Genomic DNA, 20754 nt, shown 5'->3' with positions numbered 1-20754 from the left:
TGCTGAAAAGGTTGCAAAGGTAAAGTGTACATGTAAAGAGGAGGTGCAACTTGTGAATGAGAAGAGAGGATGAATGATGGCTCCGCCATCAGAACAGACTGCTTATTCAATTGAATGTTCAGACAAGTTGCGAGTGAAGTTGGTTTGGTTCAAAGAACTGAAGAAGCAACTTGCTCGCTCGAGGACAACTTGGTTTGAATTCGTCAAGCCAAGCTAAAAGAGCTTTGTTTCACGTGACAGAGACATGTCTGAAAACGCAGACATGGATTTGAAGCTTCAGCACATGCGTTGGTAGAAGAAGATGCTTCGAAACAGTAAATCTGTGGAGACGTAAGTGGAATCATTGTCCATGGCTGCATTCAAATATTAATCTTTTTTATTTCATCGAGAACTTCTAGTTGTGTGTTTCTCTCTTGAAAGCGAAGAAGACATGAGAGGGAGAGACAAGATGAGAAATGATTAGTTGATGAAAGACGCCCGACTGTTCTGACTGTTTGGACAGTTGGACTTGTCGAGGGAAAAAAAGAAAGAACAGAGGGACGTTTCTATGGTTTTCGTAAAAGTGTCGCTACGGACTGATCCCGTTTTCAATATGGACCTTCGTTGCTGTATATAAAAGGAAAGAGTGGTCCATCCAATCTGTTTTGCAAAACCTAATTTGTTATCAAACTTGTTTTCGATTAGGAAAAGTCATGATTGGTAAAGAATATTACTCACACATACCTTTATGAAGGGCAAGTTACGATCGATAAAATATTTCACTAATAATAACATAAATGAAGTTTACCCTTAATTTAGGTAAACTAAAACATCGACTGCATCGAAACATAAAGGTAAAGAAAAAAAATCAGAAAAAATAATTAAAAAATCTAAAAATATTATTAAAAATTATCCACATCAGTTTTGGCGATGTCACGTAGGCCGATCGGCATCTACGTCAATAATATCAAGCCAAAATTAGCCGAAAGGATTAAATTAGCATTATATCAAAAGGTTTATGACTAAATTGACACAAATACAATAGATTTAAAACTATTCTGATGCTTTTCCCTATGGAAATTTAGTCACACTCATCTTTACAATGTGCATACGATGAATTAAATATTATACTAATAATAGCACAAATGAAGTTTACTCTTAACTTAGGCATATATTATGATATTTGTGGAATATTACGAACCACAGAATTAGAGATTTTACGGCCTCTAAAGATAAATTATGCTCTCCAAAGAAATTTACGAGATGATAATTACATAGGCCAAAGGAAAACTTTTATTAGAAAGATGCTTATAAAAAAAATCCACTGAATTTGTAGAGAGGAACCTTTGTTTCCGATTAGTAGGGATTGGGAGAATCTGATAAGGTCATGACAACATCAGACCGACCTATACCCCTACATTTCTAAGAAGGTCCGTGATGATACATATTTATGTGTAAACTCAACCATCGACCGCATGGAAACATAAAGGTAAAGCTTAGCATGTCAAGGCTCAAAATGTGCTCCAAGTGAATCAATCAAGTATCTAGACCTCCCATGAAACCCGACTATCTTTTTACCGGTTGATGGAAAAGAAAAGTACTTCCCAACCTCTTCACCGAATGGCCCAAAAGTTCGTTCATTGCTTTGAAATGTGAGGGAGCGAACAACAATATCCCCGCTAAAAGATCCAGAGTAACCAGAAAATGAAGTCAAGTATTCTCGAGGATAATTGAGTTTAATCTGCAAAAGTAGAAAGACAAACATATTTAATCCCAGCCCCACAACTGTAAAATCTTAAAGACCAGCATAAACAGAACCCTCCGTTTGATAACTTGTATTTGGTTAGACAAACATGGTAATAGCTTAATAGATAATTCCGCTGCATCTATAGCATAAGACCTATTTTGGTCCACCACAATTGTAAAAAGAAAGGCAACTGCTTAAAAAATGGTTTGACAACACTTTGAGAATAGTTACTAGAATTAAGGAAAATTGTTCTCAGAATTAAGTCATAAAGTAAAAATACCTTTTAATATGTTTTTCCCCCCTTTTTTGGAGGCAGTACTTTTCTGAATGTATGGAGTTCTTTCATCGTAAATGGAACCGAGGAAGGTTGGAAAACCAAAAAGAAGTCCCTGTTCTACGATGATATTACATCATGCCCCTACAATGACTCTCTCATTCAAGATAATTTGTCAATCTAAACTCAAAATCCACGGACTGTTCTCATATCTTACTTTCACCTCTACCCTCTATTTAAAATACTTGCTCATGTGCATAAACGTGACCTCCAAACCACTTAAAACCAAACCTTAGCAACGACGCAGAAGTTCGACGTTCATAAGATTAAGTAAATGTCTAGAGTCCATACCTCGAGTGTTAGATGTCCTCCACCTCCACCATGTTTAGGGCCCTGAACCACAGACCCATTTTTGTCGTACTCGACAGTAATGGAGTCAATAGCCGATCCACCTTTTACAATTATTTTTCTCACACCCGTGCTATCTCCATCGTCCCATGGACTTCCCCCTTGTCCTCCAAATGGCCCAATGGATTTCAAGAGATGAAGATCAGAAATTGGTTCAGAGTAGACTCCCAGCGCATCAAGCTGGATGCCAGACCTTCCGTGAAAGCCAATTATCTTTCTGCACGTCAATGCACAACTAAAGAAGCTCCCTACTTCCTTGCCAAAGGGTCCATGCCTTCTTATATTGCTTTCGAACGTGAGTGATCGAATAATACCACGTCCCATATAGCCTGACACTGAGATCAAGAACTCACGAGGGTAATCCAACTTAACCTGCATAATTAGCAATTTAATTGTCATATTGATCTATATCAAAGATGATAGATAGACAGCAGTGGCCTAAGTCAACATCGCATCCACGTACAACCTAGAAGTTTAATCCTTAGACCCAAGAATTTCTTAAAACTAATGTATGGATACCTACTATTCTTACATCATACTTTTAGGGTTAATAATCGAAGAAATTTAAATGATCAAAAGATGACTTCAATCATTCAGTACATTTGGATGGTTTTCATTTCCCTTAAAGATGGTTTCCCCAACCCATACTCTATCATTGTACATCATGTATACAGGTTTCTATCACTCGCAGTTTACTTTGATAAAGCTTCTGAAGTTTATTAGAAAACTAACACTCGATCTAATGGTGGCGTAGGGTATTGGTAGGTGCCTAAGACTTTCACCGTACCTTACCGCACCGCATAAAAACATTCGTTCTAGCGTAGATATTAATGTCAATAATAAAAACTCTACCATTGTCATTTCGACACCTTCAATGTGCTTTACAGATAGAGGAATACATAAAGTGAACATTGTAAATAAGAAATTAAAAGATTTCGATGAAATTGTTTGTTTGAAAATTTCTTGAAAAGATAATCCTAGGTTCTTCTTTCCATCGGAACAATAGGGTTGTTATGCTTGTTACTGAACTTATCAAAGAAATGAAATATAACCAAGGTATATCTTATTTTTCTCAGAGGTTGGATTGATCATCAAAAGAAGGATCAGGCCAAAAATTAGGATACATTCTGGAAAATAAAACTTCCAATCAAAGAGAAGCAAATGGAAGGCTTTCCCAAAAGTTCTTGTAGAATCGATAAGGAGGTTTGTGCAGGCACGGGTGCGAGAGAGAGAGGATCAACCGTAATATGAATGGAAAATATGCAATGAACTCACCATATGGATATCTCCGTTGCCACTGTGACCATGTGTAGATGACCAAATAGACACACCATTACTGTCATACTCAAAGGAGATGCAGCAAACAACATCTTCCAACATCATCTTTATTTTCTTTACACCATTAAATTTTCCATCATCCCAAGGGTCTCCACCTTGGCCTCCAAATGGTCCAAGACACTTGATGGGGTGTAGATGAGAGATTGGTTCGAAATATGCTCCAAGAGATTCAAGATGGGAACCAGAACTCCCATAAAATCCAATGATCTTTCCCCCAGTGGCTGGAAATGAAAACTTCTTTCCGGTTTCAAAGCCAAATGGTCCGTATGTTCTTTTATTGCTTTGAAACGTGAGTGAATGGATGATAGTAGAGCCAAAATCACTCGTAATATAGCCCGAAACTGAAGTTAGATACTCAATTAACCAGTCCAGATTTATCTGCAATAATCATTAGAATGTACAAAATAGTCAATGCAACAACTTGAAAAACAAAAACATTATGCATGATAGTAACTAGCGCGTGACATGAGCGGAAAAAAGAGAGATGGTCTTGCCTAATTCACTATCATGTCATATATGTCATACAAAAAATAGATACATCATCGTTTATGTTGTGTAATTTCGAGATAACTCACCATTTGAGTTTCAAAAAATAACTCAATATTCAAATAAAGACATCCGAAAGGGACGGCTAATTATTCCAATTCGTCATTATGGAAACAACTCATGTACGCAAAGCAACATTCACAGGACACAGAAATCACCAATTTTCAAAAACAAATAAATCGGGATCGATGTTATATTTCCCGAATGAGCTATAATTACGGTGGTTCAACTTGGCCATGTTTTAAACGTTAGCGACTAATGATTTCTACTTGAGCATTATGTCTTCAGCACATGCCATTATAAGCTGCATGAATCAGAAATGAAAAGAGTAGCTTTTATCAAACACCCAGATCAACAGTTCACTACTCGAATAGCACCAGTACCTTGTTCGTTGTGCCTCCACCACCTGTACCATGTGCAAAAGAACGACCTTGCTCATAAGTAAAAGTAATCGACTCAATTGCTGAACCAGAAACAACATCAATTTGTCTGACATCTGTATGCTTGCCGTCATCCCATAGGCCTTCACAGTTCCTATTCCCAAATGGGCCTACAGCTTCAAAGGGATATGGACGAGAGATAGGTCCAAAATATGCTCCAATGGAATCAAGAGAAGAGCCACACCTCCCAAAGAATCCAATGATCTTCCCAGCAACCGGTGGGAAACTGAAAAACTTCCCTCTCTCCTTGCCAAATGGACCATATGTTCTCTCATTGCTGTGGAAGGTAAGTGAGTGAATCATGATAGGATTTGAATCTTCTTTAATGTAGCCTGACACTGAAGTTAGGAACTCATATGGATAAGCTAAGTTTACCTGCAGGCAGCAGCACAACATCACCTTCATCAAGAAACGAATCCTCCCAAAAAAAACGGACTTTAATACTTCTGAGGACTTAAAAAATACTTGAAGAGGAGTTCACCACACTATATTGGAGACATCATAGCCCAAACGGAAACTTTCATATACCCAACAACAAGACAAGAATATAAAACCAACAAAACTCATATTTTTCCCACAAAGGTCCAGATTTCCAGAGATCGTGAAGCATTGTGGAACTACCCCGTTGGATCCTTTTAAGCAATTTACCTTTGATATGGACTCTTATATTCTAATGACCAAACAATAGCTCATATTTTGATAGGGAGTTACATAGACGTAAATATTTATAAATAGCCAAAGCCTGCAATGCACATATCTGAAAAGCCCAAATACATGCTCACCGACTCACCGTGCATATTTTGCCTTCTGAAGGTCCACCATGTCTTGGCGAGCGGACTAAGCACCCATTCTGATCATACTCAATAGTAAAGGACTCGATCACTTCTGATCTCACAACAACTACAGTTATTTTTCTAACATCAGTGTATGTTTTATCATCATAAGAACCCCCGCCATGACCTCCACATGGCCCTACGGATTGAAAGGGAAGAACAGAGGAGAATGGTTCTAAAGGTAATCCAACTGAATCAAGATGAGGGTCTCTCACCAACTTCTCCAATATCTCATTCCACTGATTTTTTCTCTTCTTAGAAAGGAAGGAACCAAATCCTTTAAGAGCTAGTGGAAATCCACCCGTGTAGTGGACAAGCCTCTCTGACAACTCTTCATAGCCTTCTTTAGGGTGGTCTTTGCGGAAGGCATGGCGACTAAAGAGTTGGAGCGATTCTTTATGAGTCAATCCTGGGAGCATGTACTTGTTATCTACTTTGAGATCTTCCAGCAACTGCTCATCTCTTGTAGTTATCAAAATTCTACTCCCATGTTGGAACCATTCTTGATCTCCAGCACCGAAATGCTCAATTTGGTCCTTCTTAGTGATGTTATCAAGGACTAGAAGGATCCTTTTCCAGCGGAGCTTAGTTTTTATCTCATTGATGTTGCTGTTAAGATCGAACATTTCTAGACCTTGTAACTTCAGAACATCGTGGAGAAGTTTCTTCTGAAGAAGTAAAAGCGTATCTTGGTTTGCATCTCCGACATTTTCGAGTAAGCTAACACCTTCAAATTCCCTACAAACACGATCGCAGACGACTTTGGCCACCGTTGTCTTACCAATTCCGTTCATTCCCCATATTCCAACCACACGAACATCATCCTCTGACCCAATTTCCAGCGACGATATCACGTCCTCTACAAAGGAATCTAACCCAATAGCATTTTTGACAAAATAGGGGGAGATTGATCTAGGACTGATCCTGATGAGATTTCCTACGATTTGGTCGATGAAGTTTGATTGATCCCTGCAGTTACATGGGAAGAACAAGTCCAATATGAGTAAATATAGAATAGAGAGGCTATCAGCAGATGCGTGGTAAACCCATGAACTAAACTCAATCAACAGCATATTTCAAATCGACCACCAATCTGAGCTTTTTCGGGAGTGAACTTATTAAATGCATTACCCATTAGCGTCATTATTCAAATGCCATCCTGACAAATTACCAGCTTCTTTAAGCACATCCCTCCACTTCTGCACCAGTAAATCATCCTGGTGAGTGGCCAAACACCTTTCGAAACCAACCCCGAATCGCCCGCTCTGTTTCCGGACGTCCCCTGGCTCAACATCATAGAAAATGGGCAGAACCACATGACCCTGATGATCTCTGAAACTCCTGTTGCACTTCAGGATCTCCACCAGCTCGTTCAAGCACCACCGCGAGTCGGCATAGTTGGTGGTGAACACGACGAGGGCAACCCTAGAGTGGCGAATCGCGTTGAGAAGCTTGGGCTCGATGGAAATCCCAGTCTCCACTTTGTCATTGTCCCTGAAATAGTAGATCCCCGCCTGCCTCAGCGCGTGGAAGAGGTGGGCCGCGAAGGTCTTCCTTATGTCCTCGCCTCTGAAGCTCACGAACACGTCATACTTCCATTGGTGGATCGAAGCAGAAGACGAAATGCGTCGCTCGATCTCTTCGGTTGCCATCAGCACAATCCGTGATTGAGCGAGAGACTGCGGAAAGGGTTGCAACTCTTCCTCGCAGGTAAGGTGTATATGTAAAGAGGAGGCGCAAGTTGCCAATGAGAAAAGGGGATGAACAAAAGATCCGCCATCAGGATAGACTGCTTATTCAATTGAATGTTCAGGCAAGTTGCGGAGTGTGAGTCGCTTTGGTTCAAACAAACTGAAGAAGCAACTTGCTCGCTCGAGGACAATTTGGTTTGAATTCTTCGTCAACTCAAGCTTTGTATCACGTGACAGAAGAAGCTTCGTAGCACGTGCGTTGGTGGGGGAAGCTGCTTTGAATCAGTTAATTTGTGAAGACGTGGATGGAATCATTGTACATGTGTTTTCTTTCTTTTTTTTCTCTCTTGAAAGCAAGACATGGGAGGCAGAGACAGAGATAAGAAATGATTAGTTGATGGAAAAAAAAATCAACAGGTATCATATTATTAAATGATCAAATGTAGTAGGTACGATTGTCTCGTATATATATTCACTTTACACTTATCCAATATCATGTATGTCCTATTTTATTAACGCGAATGTATCATGCCCCATTTTTCTTTTTAATTTGACGCCACTATTTTTTCATTTTTTTTAAGAAATCATCATTCTTTATCGAGTAAAATTTACTCCAACATTGTATTTTACTACATCTTGTATGTGCTTGAACAAAAGTAATTTTATGTTATAATATTGATTCATATTGATAGTTATCTATATTCTCTCACATAACATAATGCATATAATATAATCCATTATACATTAATCGATTCTTTTTCCTTGATATGTCGTTTCGCATAGCATCGGTTTTGTTTTGCTACAAATTCTATTACAATCCCAAAACCAATTTTCATCAAATTTGTATTTTTTTTATTTCCACCACATGCAATGACATGCCTAATAAGTCAATTTTACTTATGTTTACGAGCATAATTAGTTTCTCATTCTCAGGGAGTTTACTTTCACAACTTATTACTAGATATAAATGATACTTATGATTTGATTTTTATAGAATAATATTCTCTTAAATTTTCTTGAGAAAAAAAGAAAATATTTCTCTCTTTCACTTGAAAGAACTTCAACTAGCATTTTTTTTTTAACATGGGTGTTGTTAAAAAAGATCCGCGATATTTTTCTCCAACTAGCATTTTTTTTTTTTGCCAGATGAGCTCCAACTAGCTTGCTTGATTGTTAGCCGCCCTCGTGTCTATTTTCCGTTCCTCATTTCTGGAAAAAAGAAAAATTAAACTCAACTTGATCATGCAGGTAACCTTGTCAGACAATAATTTTACCATTGGTGGGATGCATTTCGATGACCAAAAAAGTCAGTCAACTTAATTAGAGACGTGTTCATGGATGCTTTAAGGGAATCTGGACCCAGCAACTTGGATTTATTTGAGGTCGGCAAAAGAAAGATTGAATGGTGTGTCTACCGAAGATCGTACGTTCAACTTGGTAAAATGCAGAATCAAATGTAGAAAAACATGCACGAAAAATCGACAGAACTGAAACCAGAGCTGCAGAAAAGATGTTGACAATTGACTGTTGACTTTTAGGTAGGCGCCCGACGGGTTTGGTCAAGTTTGGTGGACAACTCGACGCCTTTTAATAATTCTTTCTAGTTAGTTCTTGTCTATTCCTCCCTCCCCCGAGCATAGAAAAACTTGTCTAGATTTGCACCCACGGACTTGGCCTATCATGCATTGTTTATATGAATCTTATATTTAGGGCCCACATGAGACCCAATCGTCGGGTCTAGCTCTCAAGGCATTTTACAATAAAAATTTACATCTTTTTAAAGAGAGAAATAACTACACCGTATATGTTCATGTTTACGCTCAATTTTTTCGCGCACAAATCTTAAAGCAGGTTACTCTAAACATGGAACTTGATATAAAAGGAAAAGACCAAATACCTGTTGACATTTAAATTTTTCCTATGGATGCATCATACATTTCACATTTTCAAAAAATATTTTTTCTTTCTACCACATAAAATGTCTTGCCTAATAAGTCAATTTTACTTATGTTTACAAGCATAATTATTTTCTCATTCTCATGAAGTTTGCTTTTACAACTTATTACTAGATATAAATGATACTTATGATTAAATTTTTCTAGAATACTTTTTCTCTTAAAGTTTTCTTGAGATAAAAGAAAAGATTTCTCCCTATTCTTGAGAGGAAAAAAAAAAGATTTCTCCCTATCACATGATTGTAGTACATGTTTTTTACTACGTATATAAAATATCATGAGATTTCTCCCTAACGGAAGGGCTTTTGTACCAATTTGATAATATTTAGATTTTATTGCACTTTTAAAAAGCACTAGAACTTGATTGCACTTTGCAACAAAGTTTTAGGATTACTGGTACACTTATGAAAAACTTAAGGAAAGAAATTTAAATAATCAAAAAGATATTGAATGGCTTTGATTTCCCTCTTAGATGCTTTCCACACCCCATACATTGTCATTGTACATTATGTATACGGGTCAAGAAATGTTAACGCAACAAGTCCGAGAAGCAAAAATGATAGATGACAATGACTATTGTATGATCCACTCTCTTGATGATTGAGATGATGATGCATGATGTGGAAAATAGTAGATTATCTTGCCTACTTCAACATCATATCAACATATATTAGAAGAAATATTAAAAAAAAAAAAACGACAATCCGCGAGCTTTTATTTTGCGAAAATCGACGATTTGAAAAATATGTTTCTAAAATTGATTGAGGGTATTGCTTACAAAAAGTATTTAACTAAAAGATTTTTTCATCATTAATGAAAATATTTAGAAATAAATTGTTATTGATAATGAAAATCCGTCGACTAATTGTTATAAGCGATACAAACAATTATTCTTATGAACATGTTTTCCATATCATTAATATGCCCTGAAACAAACGCACGACTGTTGCAAACAGTATGTCTTGGGCGAGTCTTTGTTGGTGCTCTTTGTCAGGGAAAAAACTCGTTGTTGGAACAACTATGCCCCGAGAGAATCACTAGATTTGGTCCTACGGATCAAAATCTATCTGCAGAAAGTCCATAGATGGAGAACAGTTGATTCACTCTCCCTGATCCACCGTTTTGAAATGCAAAACTAAAAAATTGTTCGATTTATGACGAATTTTTTTAAACAAATCTTTTTTTCTATAAAAACTTGCTTCCTGTCGATGGAGATTTGATTCACTATAATAAAAGCTTCAACAAGCTTTATTCTTAGAAGATACATCAAACCGACCTACTCACATCCCTAGATTTCTAATAATATCCGTGATGATACATACTTACGTGTAAACTCAAACATCGGCTACATTGTGCACATAAAGGTAGAGCTTAGCATGTTAAGGCTCAAAATGTGCTCCAAGTGAATCAACCCATGATCCAGACCTCCCATGAAACCCGACAATCTTTTTGCTGGTTGATGGAAAAGAAAAGTACTTCCCGATCTCTGTACCAAATGGCCCAAAAGTTCTTTCATTGCTCTGAAATGTGAGGGAGCGAACAACAATAGCCCCATAACAAAATCCAAAGCGACCAGAAAATGAAGTCAAGTATTCTCGAGGATAATCAAGTTCAATCTCCAAAATTAAAAAGGCAAACATATTTAATCCCAACCCCCCAACTATAGAATCTCAAAAATCAGCATAAACAAAACGCTCCGGTTGATAAGTTGTATTTGTTTAAACAAACAATGTAATAGCTAAATAGATAATTCCCCTGCATCTAGAGCATAAGACCTATTTTGGTCCGCTACAGTTATAAAATCATTCATCTATAAAATGAAAGGCAATTGCTTAAAAAATGCTCTGGCAACTCTTTGAGAACAGTTACTAAAATGGATAAGTGTATTGGAAGTTTTAAAACTTATCACAAAAATGCAATTAAGTTCTAAAACTTTTAAAAAGTGCAATTAAGTTTTAAAACTTATCACGAAAGTACAATTGAGTCCTAAAACTTTCAAAAAGTGCAATCAAATCTTAAAACTTGTCAAATTGGTTCAATCAAGTCCTTCCATTGGCTACACTTTTTGAAAATTTTAGGACTCAATTGCACTTTCGTGACAAATTTTAGGATTTGGTTACACTTTTTGAAAGTTTTAGGACTCAATTATACTTTCGTGATAAGTTTTAAGACTTTCAGTGCACTTATCCTGTTACTAAAATTATGGAAAATTGTTCTCAGACTTAAAATCATAAAGTAAAAATACCTTATTATATTCTTTTTTTTCCTTTTTCGGAGGCAGTACTTTTCTGAATGTGTGAAGTGCTTTCATCATAAATGAAACTGAGGAAGGTTGGAAAACCAAAGAGAAGTCCCTGTTCTATTGATGATATTGCATCATGCCCTGACAATGACTCTCTCAGAGGATAATTCTCATTCCATATCATTTGCCAATCTAAACTCGAAATCTATCGACTGTTCTCATATCGTACTTTCACCTCTACGCTCTATTTAGAATACTGTCACGCTCCTATGCATAAACGTGACCTCCAAACCACTTAAAACCAAACCTTAGCAACAACACAGAAGTTGCATGTTCATAAGATTAAGTAGGTGTCAAAGGGCCATACCTTGAGTTTTAGATGTCCTCCATCTCCACCATGTTTAGGGCCCTGAACCACAGACCCATTCCTGTCGTACTCAACAGTAATGGAGTCTAGCTGATCCACCTTTTACAATTATTTTTCTCACACCCGTGCTATGTCCATCGTCCCACTCCCATGGACTGCCACCTTGTCCTCCAAATGGCCCAATGGATTTCAAGAGATGAAGATCAGAAATTGGTTCAGAGTAGACTCCTAGCGCATCAAGTTGGACGCCAGACCTTCCGTGAAAGCCAATTATCTTGCTGCATGTCAATGCACAGCTAAAAAAGCTTCCTTCCACCTTACCAAAGGGTCCATGCCTTCCTCTCTGTCTTTCAAGATTAAGAAGTACTTTTATTCACATATGGAATCTAAATTTTTTACTTTTTTCTGTCCTTTTGACCTATTGTGCCATCTGCATGAACACTCTTTCAACGATACTATATGTGAGTTTACTTTAATCGCACGATGGGTTATTGCTTCTTGTAATGTGGAACATATATTTATTTCTACCCATCTCTTAATCGTAATGATCCAAATGCAAAAAATTTATGACCGAAGGAAACTTTTAAGAGTAATAGGGTACTTATTGTATAAATTTCACCATTAGAATATCCGCCATGCTCGAATGAATGCACCAAACATCCGTCTTGATCATAATCAATAGTGATGGAATGGATAACTGACTTAACAAGGACACTAATTTGCCTTCCATCATTATAAGCACCGCCACCTTGACCTCCATATGGCCTAACGAATTTAAATGGGACAGAGATGAGTGAACTATAAACTCCATCAACGCAATCAAGATAAGGGGGGAAAAGTGCTGAATAATTCCTGAACCTTTTGAAAAAGTGCCAATTTAGTTCTAAACCTATTTTTGGTGTCAATTTAGTCCTAAACTTTTTGATATAGTGCCAATTCAGTCCTTTTGACCGGATTTTACTGACGTGGATGTCGGCCGGCCGGCAACCGGTCACCAGAGCTGACGTGGACAAAATTTAATAATATTTTAATGTTTTTTTGAAGTTTTTTTTTTTTCTTTTCCCTCTTCCTCTAGCCGGTCACCGCTCCGGCGACCGGCCGGAGGCCATAGGCCGGCGAGGTCGACCTCGCCGGCCTCGGGCGAGCCACGCCGACCACTGGCAAGGCTCGCCCTCGCCGGCGACGACGAAGGCAAGCCTCGCCGGCAGCTGGGCGAGGACCGACCTCGCCAGATTCGGCGAGGGCGAGCCTCGCGCTGGGCTGGCAAGTCTTAATAACAAGGCTTTATTCATTTTTACCTGGGGCTTTTATTTTCCCATACTTTATTAACTTATTTAATTATGTTTCATGTACTGCTTTGATGGCAGGTTGTTTATCTTTACTGCTTGCACAGACCTGCATAATCGCCTTTCACATGTTAAAAGACTAAAAGTCTAGGATTATGAAGACCGCAAGTCAAACGTTTTCAAGAAACAGGTACCAAAAGAGCATTAGATTAATCTGGCGTAACGAAGCTCCCGAACTCATGAATCTCTAATTCGTAAAAGTTAGACGGACTCCTGCACCTTATTCAAATTTCTAAAACTCATAATAGGTTAATGGCAGCTCCCAAAAGAAAGAACAAAATTTCACAATTAACCGAATCAACTCAAATCGCCATCGTTAGGGTTTGGGAGAGCTCGGACCAAATGCGAGAAGCACCTCATAAGAGGAATCGTCCATGGTTACTTGGCAATCTGTTAACTCAACTCGAGGTCGCACACTTAATGTGTCCCATCTCGAGAGGGTCGGGACAATACCAGATGTAGATAAGGAGGTGTCCAAGAAGAGAAATAGAGTTAGCTGGGGCTTGAAGATGTGACGAACCAAACCAAGGGGCGCTCTATGTACGACATCTACTTCTCCAAAATTATGGGGCAATATGACAAAGACGGTCAAGCGATATGACAATGACCAATTACATACACTGGCATGTTCTAAGAATGATGGATGATGTACACTTGAAAGGAAGCACACCTGCAAGTATACCCAACACGCACAAGCGCAGGCACACATGGTTAGCTCTCAATAATAGTGTCCTATATGCACACCAAGCGAATCGAGATGCTTTCCAGACCTTCCATGAAATCCAACGATCTTTCCACCGGTTGAAGGAAATGAAAAGTACTTCCCTTTCTCGATACCGAATGGTCCATAAGTTCTTTCATTGCTCTGAAATGTGAGGGAACGAATCACAACAGATCCAAAATCATCTCTTATGTAACCAGAATACGAAGTCAAATACTCTCCAGGGTAATCAAGCGTAATCTGCGAAAATTGAAAGGGAGACATTTTAATCACAAGCTCTTCACCGTAGAATAGTAAAAATCACCACAAACAGAACCCCACTGATTAACCGAGTTAGACTAACAAGGCACAAGACCCGAATAGAACCTTTTAGTGTGTCTAATCTTGTTCATGAGTTTTTAACATTGAGACAACTTTGTTGTACGAGTTAACTCTAAGTTGCAAAATTCCAGGATAGTTTGATATTAAACCATATGTGGTCATTTGATCTACTTCTTGCACTCTCTGCATCACAAGTCCCATGTGAATGTCCATAATATGACCTTTAAAACCGCTTAAGACCTTAGTAGCAACTTAATATTAACTGATGTTACACGTGACAATATAAGAGCATGTAATTGAAAGATGGTCATACCTTGTAAGTCTCATCTCCTCCATTTCCACCATGTTTAGGGCTCTGGACTGTAGACCCATTGTTTTCATACTCAAAAGTAATGGAGTCAATTACGGATCCAGCGACTATGTTTATTTCTCTTACGTCTGTGTGGATACCATCATCCCAAGGGTCGCCACCTTGACCTCCAAAAGGCTCGATGGATTTGAAGGGACCAGAACAAGAAATTGGTTCTGAGTGAACTCCTATTGAATCAAGATGGCCACCTGATCTTCCATAAAAGCCAATTATCTTGCTACATATCAATGTACAGCAAAAGAACCCTCCTTTTTCCTCACCAAACGGTCCGTGCATTCTTATATTAGTTTGAAATGTCAGCGATCGAATGACAACCGAGCCAAAATCATGTCTGATATAACCCGAGACCGAGGTTAAGTATTCGTGTGGGTACTCCAAATCAACCTACAAAGTTTGCAATTAATGTGCTTCAATATGATAGGAAATTAAGTTGGACGGAGGAAACGAAAATAAGTAAATGCTAAAACTAATCATATTTAACCTAAGCTCCTCATTTCTTTTCCCTTTCAGGTTTTTCCTTTCATATTCAATCGTTGCAGCAAAGATGACGATATACACAGACTTGAAAGTCAATGAACTTTCTTTGGAGGTAGCAAAGTAAAAGAAAAGATTGGTAAGAAAGATATTCCTAATCCTAAAACTTGACAAACTCACCATATAAACTTCGCCTTTGCCACTTCTACCATGTGTGGAAGACCAAATGGACTCGCCATCTTTGTCATACTCAATGGCGATGTAGTTGACAACACTTTCCAACAGTATCTTTATTTTCTTCACGCCATTATATTTTCCATCATCCCAAGGCTGTCCACCTTGGCCTCCAAATGGCCCAATAGACTTAATTGGATAGAGATGAGATATTGGTTCTAAGTACGCTCCAATAGATTCCAAATAGGTACCAGAACTTCCATAAAATCCAATGATCTTCCCCCCAGTGGCTGGAAATGAAAAATACCTTCCCTTTTCGGTACCGAATGGTCCATATGTTCTTTTGTTGCTTTGAAATGTGAGTGAATTGATGATAGTAGAACCAAAATGACTAGTAATATAACCCGAGACTGAAGTTAGATATTCAATTAACCAGTCCAGACTTATCTGTAACAATCATTAAAATGTAATGAATAGTTAATGCAACAACTTGAAAAGCAAGAACATTATACATGACAGTAACTAGCAGGTGATACCAACTTCTAGATAGTTCAGCAGATATGCATGAGTTGATAAAAATAGATGATCTTGGCAACTTCCACTATCATGTCGTATATCTCATACAAAAAGTATATATTCGTCCAACAGAGTGGCGCCTGAGATATCATTGGTACTCTTGTGTGATTTCGAGATTGACTCATCATTTGTATTTCAGAAAAATGACTCATTACTCGAATAAAGACATGCAAGAGAGACTGTTAGTTATTCCAATAAGTCATTATGGAAAAAACTCATATGCGCAAAGAAACATTCTCGTAAATCAACGATTTCCAAAACCAAATAAATCGTGATCGAGATTTTTTTCAATTTTAATATGTTGTAGCACCCTCTGTAAAGATTAATAATTTCTATTTACATATCATGTCTTTAGCAAATGCCATATTAAGCCGCATGAATCAGAAATAAAGAGTATCTTTTATCTAGCACCAAGATCAAGTTCATCACTCTAATAGCACCGGTACCTTGTTTGTTGTGCCTCCACCACTTGTACCGTGTGCAAAAGAACGACCTCGCTCATAAGTAATCGTAATCGACTCAATTGCAGAACCAGAAATGACGTCAATTTGTCGAACATCTGTATGCTTGCCGTCATCCCATAGGCCTTCACAATTACTATTTCCAAATGGGCCTAAATCTTCAAAGGGATATGGAAGAGAGATCGGTCCAAAATATGCCCCAATGGAATCGATAGAACTGCCACACCTCCCAAAGAATCCGACGATCTTCCCATCAGTCGGTGAGAACCTGAAATAGTTCCCTCTCTCATTGCCAAATGGACCATATGTTCTCTTATTGCTGTGGAAGATAAGTGAGTGAATGATGACAGGACTTGAATCTTCTTTAATGTAGCCTGACACTGAAGTTAAGAACTCATTTGGATAATCTAAGTTTACCTGCAGGCAGAAGCACAAATCTAGTATCCATCACCTTTAAGAAATGAACACTACCAAAACCAAGGATATTTTGTACTTTTTTGAGGACTTAGAAAGTACTTGAAGAGGATATTGCTTGAGTACTTGCACTCTTTCTCTTAACATAGAAAATCAATCGTATTTTCTCACTAAATTCTTATCGAAATCATTCAACTCCATCTTAGAGCCCTGATTATTTGCATATACAGATGGAATTCACGACACTCTACATTGGAGACATCAGAGCACAAACGAAATCTTTCATAAATCCAACAACAAGACAAGTATATAAAACCAACAAAACTCATATTCTTTCTCCACAAACGTCCAGATTTTGGGAGATCATGAAGCATTGTGGAACTACCCCGTGGAATCCTTTTAAGCAATTTACCATTGATATGGACTCTTATTTTCTAATGATCAAACAATAGCTCATATTTTGATAGGGAGTAACATAAGTAGACATAAAAATTTACAAATAGGCAAAGCCTGCAACGCACATATCTGAAAAGCCCAAATACATGTCATAGCATACCATAATGATGAACTCACCGTGCATATTTTGCCTTCCGAAGGTCCACCATGTCTTGGTGAGCGGACCAAACACCCATTCAGATCATACTCAATATAAAAGGACTTAATCACTGATGTTACAACTACAGTTATTTTTCTAACATCAGTGTATGTTTTATCATCATAAGAACGCCCACCATGACCTCCGTATGGCCCGACTGACTGAAAGGGAAGAACAGAGGAGAATGGTTCTAAAGGTAATCCAACTGAGTCAAGATGAGGGTCTCTCACCAACTTCTCCAATATCTCATGCCACTGATTTTTTCTCTTCTTAGAAAGGAAGGAACCAAATCTTTTAAGAGCTATTGGAAGTCCACCCGTGTAGTGGACAAGCCTCTCTGACAACTCTTCATAACCTTCTTTAGGGTGGTCTTTGCAGAAGGCATGGCGACTCAAGAGTTGGAGCGATTCTTTATGAGTCAATCCTGGGAGCATGTACTTGTTATCTACTTTCAGATCTTCCAGCAACTGCTCATCTCTTGTAGTTATCAAAATTCTACTCCCATGCCGGAACCATTCTCGATCTCCAGCACTGAAATACTCAATTTGGTCCTTCTTAGTGATGTTATCGAGAACTAGAAGGATCCTTTTTCGGCAGAGCTTAGTTTTTATCTCGTTGATGTTGCTGTTAAGATCAAACATTTCTAGATTTTGTACCTTAAGAACATCGTGGAGAAGTTTCTTCTGAAGAAGTAAAAGTGTATCTTGGTTTGCATCTCCGACATTTTCGAGTAGGCTAACACCTTCAAATTCCCTAAAAACGTGATCACTAACGATTTTGGCCACCGTTGTCTTACCAATTCCTTTCATTCCCCATATTCCAACCACACGGACATCATCCTCTGACCCAATTTCCAGCAACGATATCACGTCATCTACAAAGGAATCTACCCCAATAGGATTTTTGACAAAATAGGGGGAGATTCGTCTAGGACTGATCCTGACGAGATGTCCTACGATTTGCTCGATGAAGTTTGATTGATCCCTGCAGTTGCATAGGAAGAACAAGTCCAATATGAGTAACTACATCATAGAGAGGCTATCAACAGATGAACAGCAAAACCATGAACTAAACTCAATCAACAGCATATTTCAAATCGACCACTAATATGAGCTTTTTCGGTAGTGAACTTATTAAATGAATTACCCATTAGCGTCATTATTCAAATGCCATCCTGACAAATTCCCAGCTTCTTTAAGTGCATCCCTCCACTTCTGCACCAGCAAATCGTCCGTGTGGGTGGCCAAACACCTTCCGAAACCATCCCCAAATCGCCCGCTCTGTTTCCGAACGTCCCCTGGCTCAACATCATAGAAAATGGGTAGAACCACGTGACCCTGATGATCTCTGAACCTCCTGTTGCACTCCAGGATCTCCACCAGCTCGTTTAAGCACCACCGCGAGTCGGCGTAGTTGGTGGTGAACACGACGAGGGCAACCCTAGAGTGGCGAATCGCGTCGAGCAGCTTGGGCTCGATGAAAATCCCGGTCTCCACTTTGTCATTGTCCCTGAAATAGTAGATCCCAGCCTGCCTCAGCGCGTGGAAGAGGTGGGCCGCGAAGGTCTTCCTTATGTCCTCGCCTCTGAAGCTCACGAACACATCATACTTCCATTGGGGGACCGAAGCAGAAGACGAAATGCGTCGCTCGATCTCTTCGGTTGCCATCAGCACAATCCGTGATTGAGCGAGGGGCCGCGGAACAGGTTGCAACTCTTCCTCGCAGGTAAGGTGTAGATGTAAAGAGGAGGCGCAAGTTGCGAATGGGAAGAGGGGATGAACAAAAGCTCCGCCATCGGGACTGACTGCTTGGTCAACTGAATGTTCAGGCAAGTCGCGGAGTGCGGTCGCTTTGGTTCAAAGAACTGAAGAAGCAACTCGCTCGCTCGAGGACAATTTGGTTTGAATTCTTCGTCAACTCAAGCTAAAAGAGCTTTGTATCACGTGACAGAAGAAGCTTCATAGCACGTGCGTTGGTGGGAGAAGCTGCTTTGAATCAGTTAATTTGTGAAGACGTGGATGGAATCGTTGTACGTGTAATTTTCTTCTTCTTCTTTTTTCACTTGAGAGCGAAGACATGAGAGGCAGAGACAGAGATAAGAAATGATTAGTTGATGGAAAAAAAATCAATTTGTATCTTATTATTAAATGATCAAATGTTGTAGGTTCGATTGTCTCGTATATAAATTCACTTTACACTTATCAAATATCATGTATGTCCTATTTTATTAACGTGGATATATCATGCCCCATTTTTCTTTTTAATTTGACGCCACTATTTTGTCATTTTTTAAAAGTAAAATCATCATTCTTTATTGAGTAAAATTTACTCTAACATCGTATTTTACTACATCTTGTATATGCTCAAACTAAAGTAATTTTATGTTATAATGTTGATTTATGTTGATAGTTATCTATATTCTCTCACATAACATAATGCGTATAGTATAATCCAGTATACCATAATTTATTTTTTTCATTGATATATTGTTTCACATAGCGTCGGTTTTGTTTTGCTACAAATTCTATTACAATCCACAAATCAATTTTCCTCTGATTTGTATTTTTTTTATTTGTACCACATAAAATGCGGTGCCTAATTAAGTCAATTTTACTTATGTTTACTTTTTCTTTAACATGGATGTTCTTAAAAAAAGATCTGCGATACTTTTCTCCAACTAGCAATTTTTTTTTTTTGCCAGATGATCTCCAACTAACTTGCTTGATTATTAGCCGTTCCCGTGACTATTATCTGTCCCTCATTTCTGGAAAAAAGAAAAATTAAACTCAATTTGATCATGCAGGTAACCTTGTCAGACAATAATTTTACCATCGGTGGGATGCACTTCGTTGACCGAAAAAGTCAGTCAACTTAATTAGAGACATGTTCATAATTCCTGTAAGGGAATCTGGGCCTGCAACTTGGATTTATTTGACATCTGCAAAAGAAAATAAGATTGAATGGTATGTCTACCGAAGATCGTACATTCAACTTGATAAAATTCAGAATCAAATATAGAAATATATGCACGAAAATCGACAGAACTGAAACCAAAGCTGCAGCAAAGATGTTGACAGCTGACTGTTGACTTTTGGGAACGCGCCATGCGGGTTTCGTGGACGAACTCGACGCCTTTTAATATTTCTTTCTAGTTAGTTCTTTTTTGTTATGTCGTTTTTTGTTCAGACTTCGTGGGCAGAACTGGATGCGACCCATCGGCCACTGGACATTTCTTTTGTTAGGGCGCTGGCTAATGGTCCTGGGATACAGTGCAAGATACTCAAATCGTTGTAGATGTTCTCTTAAAACCATACTGACATTTAGCAGAAAATGTGAGTGAATTTGAAATGATCAAGGGTCACGGAATCTGAATACGAAAAATTAAAACAAGCATATTGTCGCTGTCCGACCCGAGAGAGAAAATAAAGCCAAACAAGTCACTTATTCCTCCCTCTAGGTGCATAAAAAAACCTTGTCTGGAT

The 20754-nt window shown here is 38.4% G+C and overlaps 1 protein-coding gene across 1 annotated transcript; it reads right to left on the bottom strand.

The window, feature by feature from the left end:
• Positions 1-1249: 1249 nt before the first annotated feature.
• LOC115662212 (uncharacterized) lies at positions 1250-19120 on the bottom strand. Its single transcript, XM_030584383.2, has 12 exons — positions 18419-19120; positions 17251-18256; positions 16249-16680; positions 15233-15673; positions 14522-14962; positions 13890-14127; positions 6697-7354; positions 5523-6534; positions 4676-5107; positions 3684-4124; positions 2352-2780; positions 1250-1720 (listed from the first exon to the last, which is right to left on the bottom strand). Exons 1-12 carry the CDS (start codon positions 18937-18939, stop codon positions 1484-1486), a joined length of 6288 nt encoding a protein of 2095 aa, XP_030440243.2. The 5' UTR covers positions 18940-19120; the 3' UTR covers positions 1250-1483.
• Between the last annotated feature and the right edge of the window lie 1634 nt (positions 19121-20754).

Source organism: Syzygium oleosum, unplaced genomic scaffold (assembly GCF_021117445.2).
Source record: "Syzygium oleosum isolate NSW1041296 unplaced genomic scaffold, Sole_v2.1 Sole_v2.33, whole genome shotgun sequence".
NCBI lineage: Eukaryota > Viridiplantae > Streptophyta > Magnoliopsida > Myrtales > Myrtaceae > Syzygium > Syzygium oleosum.
Note: the sequence above shows the minus strand (reverse complement) of the source record. Positions and strands in the feature narration are given on the sequence as shown.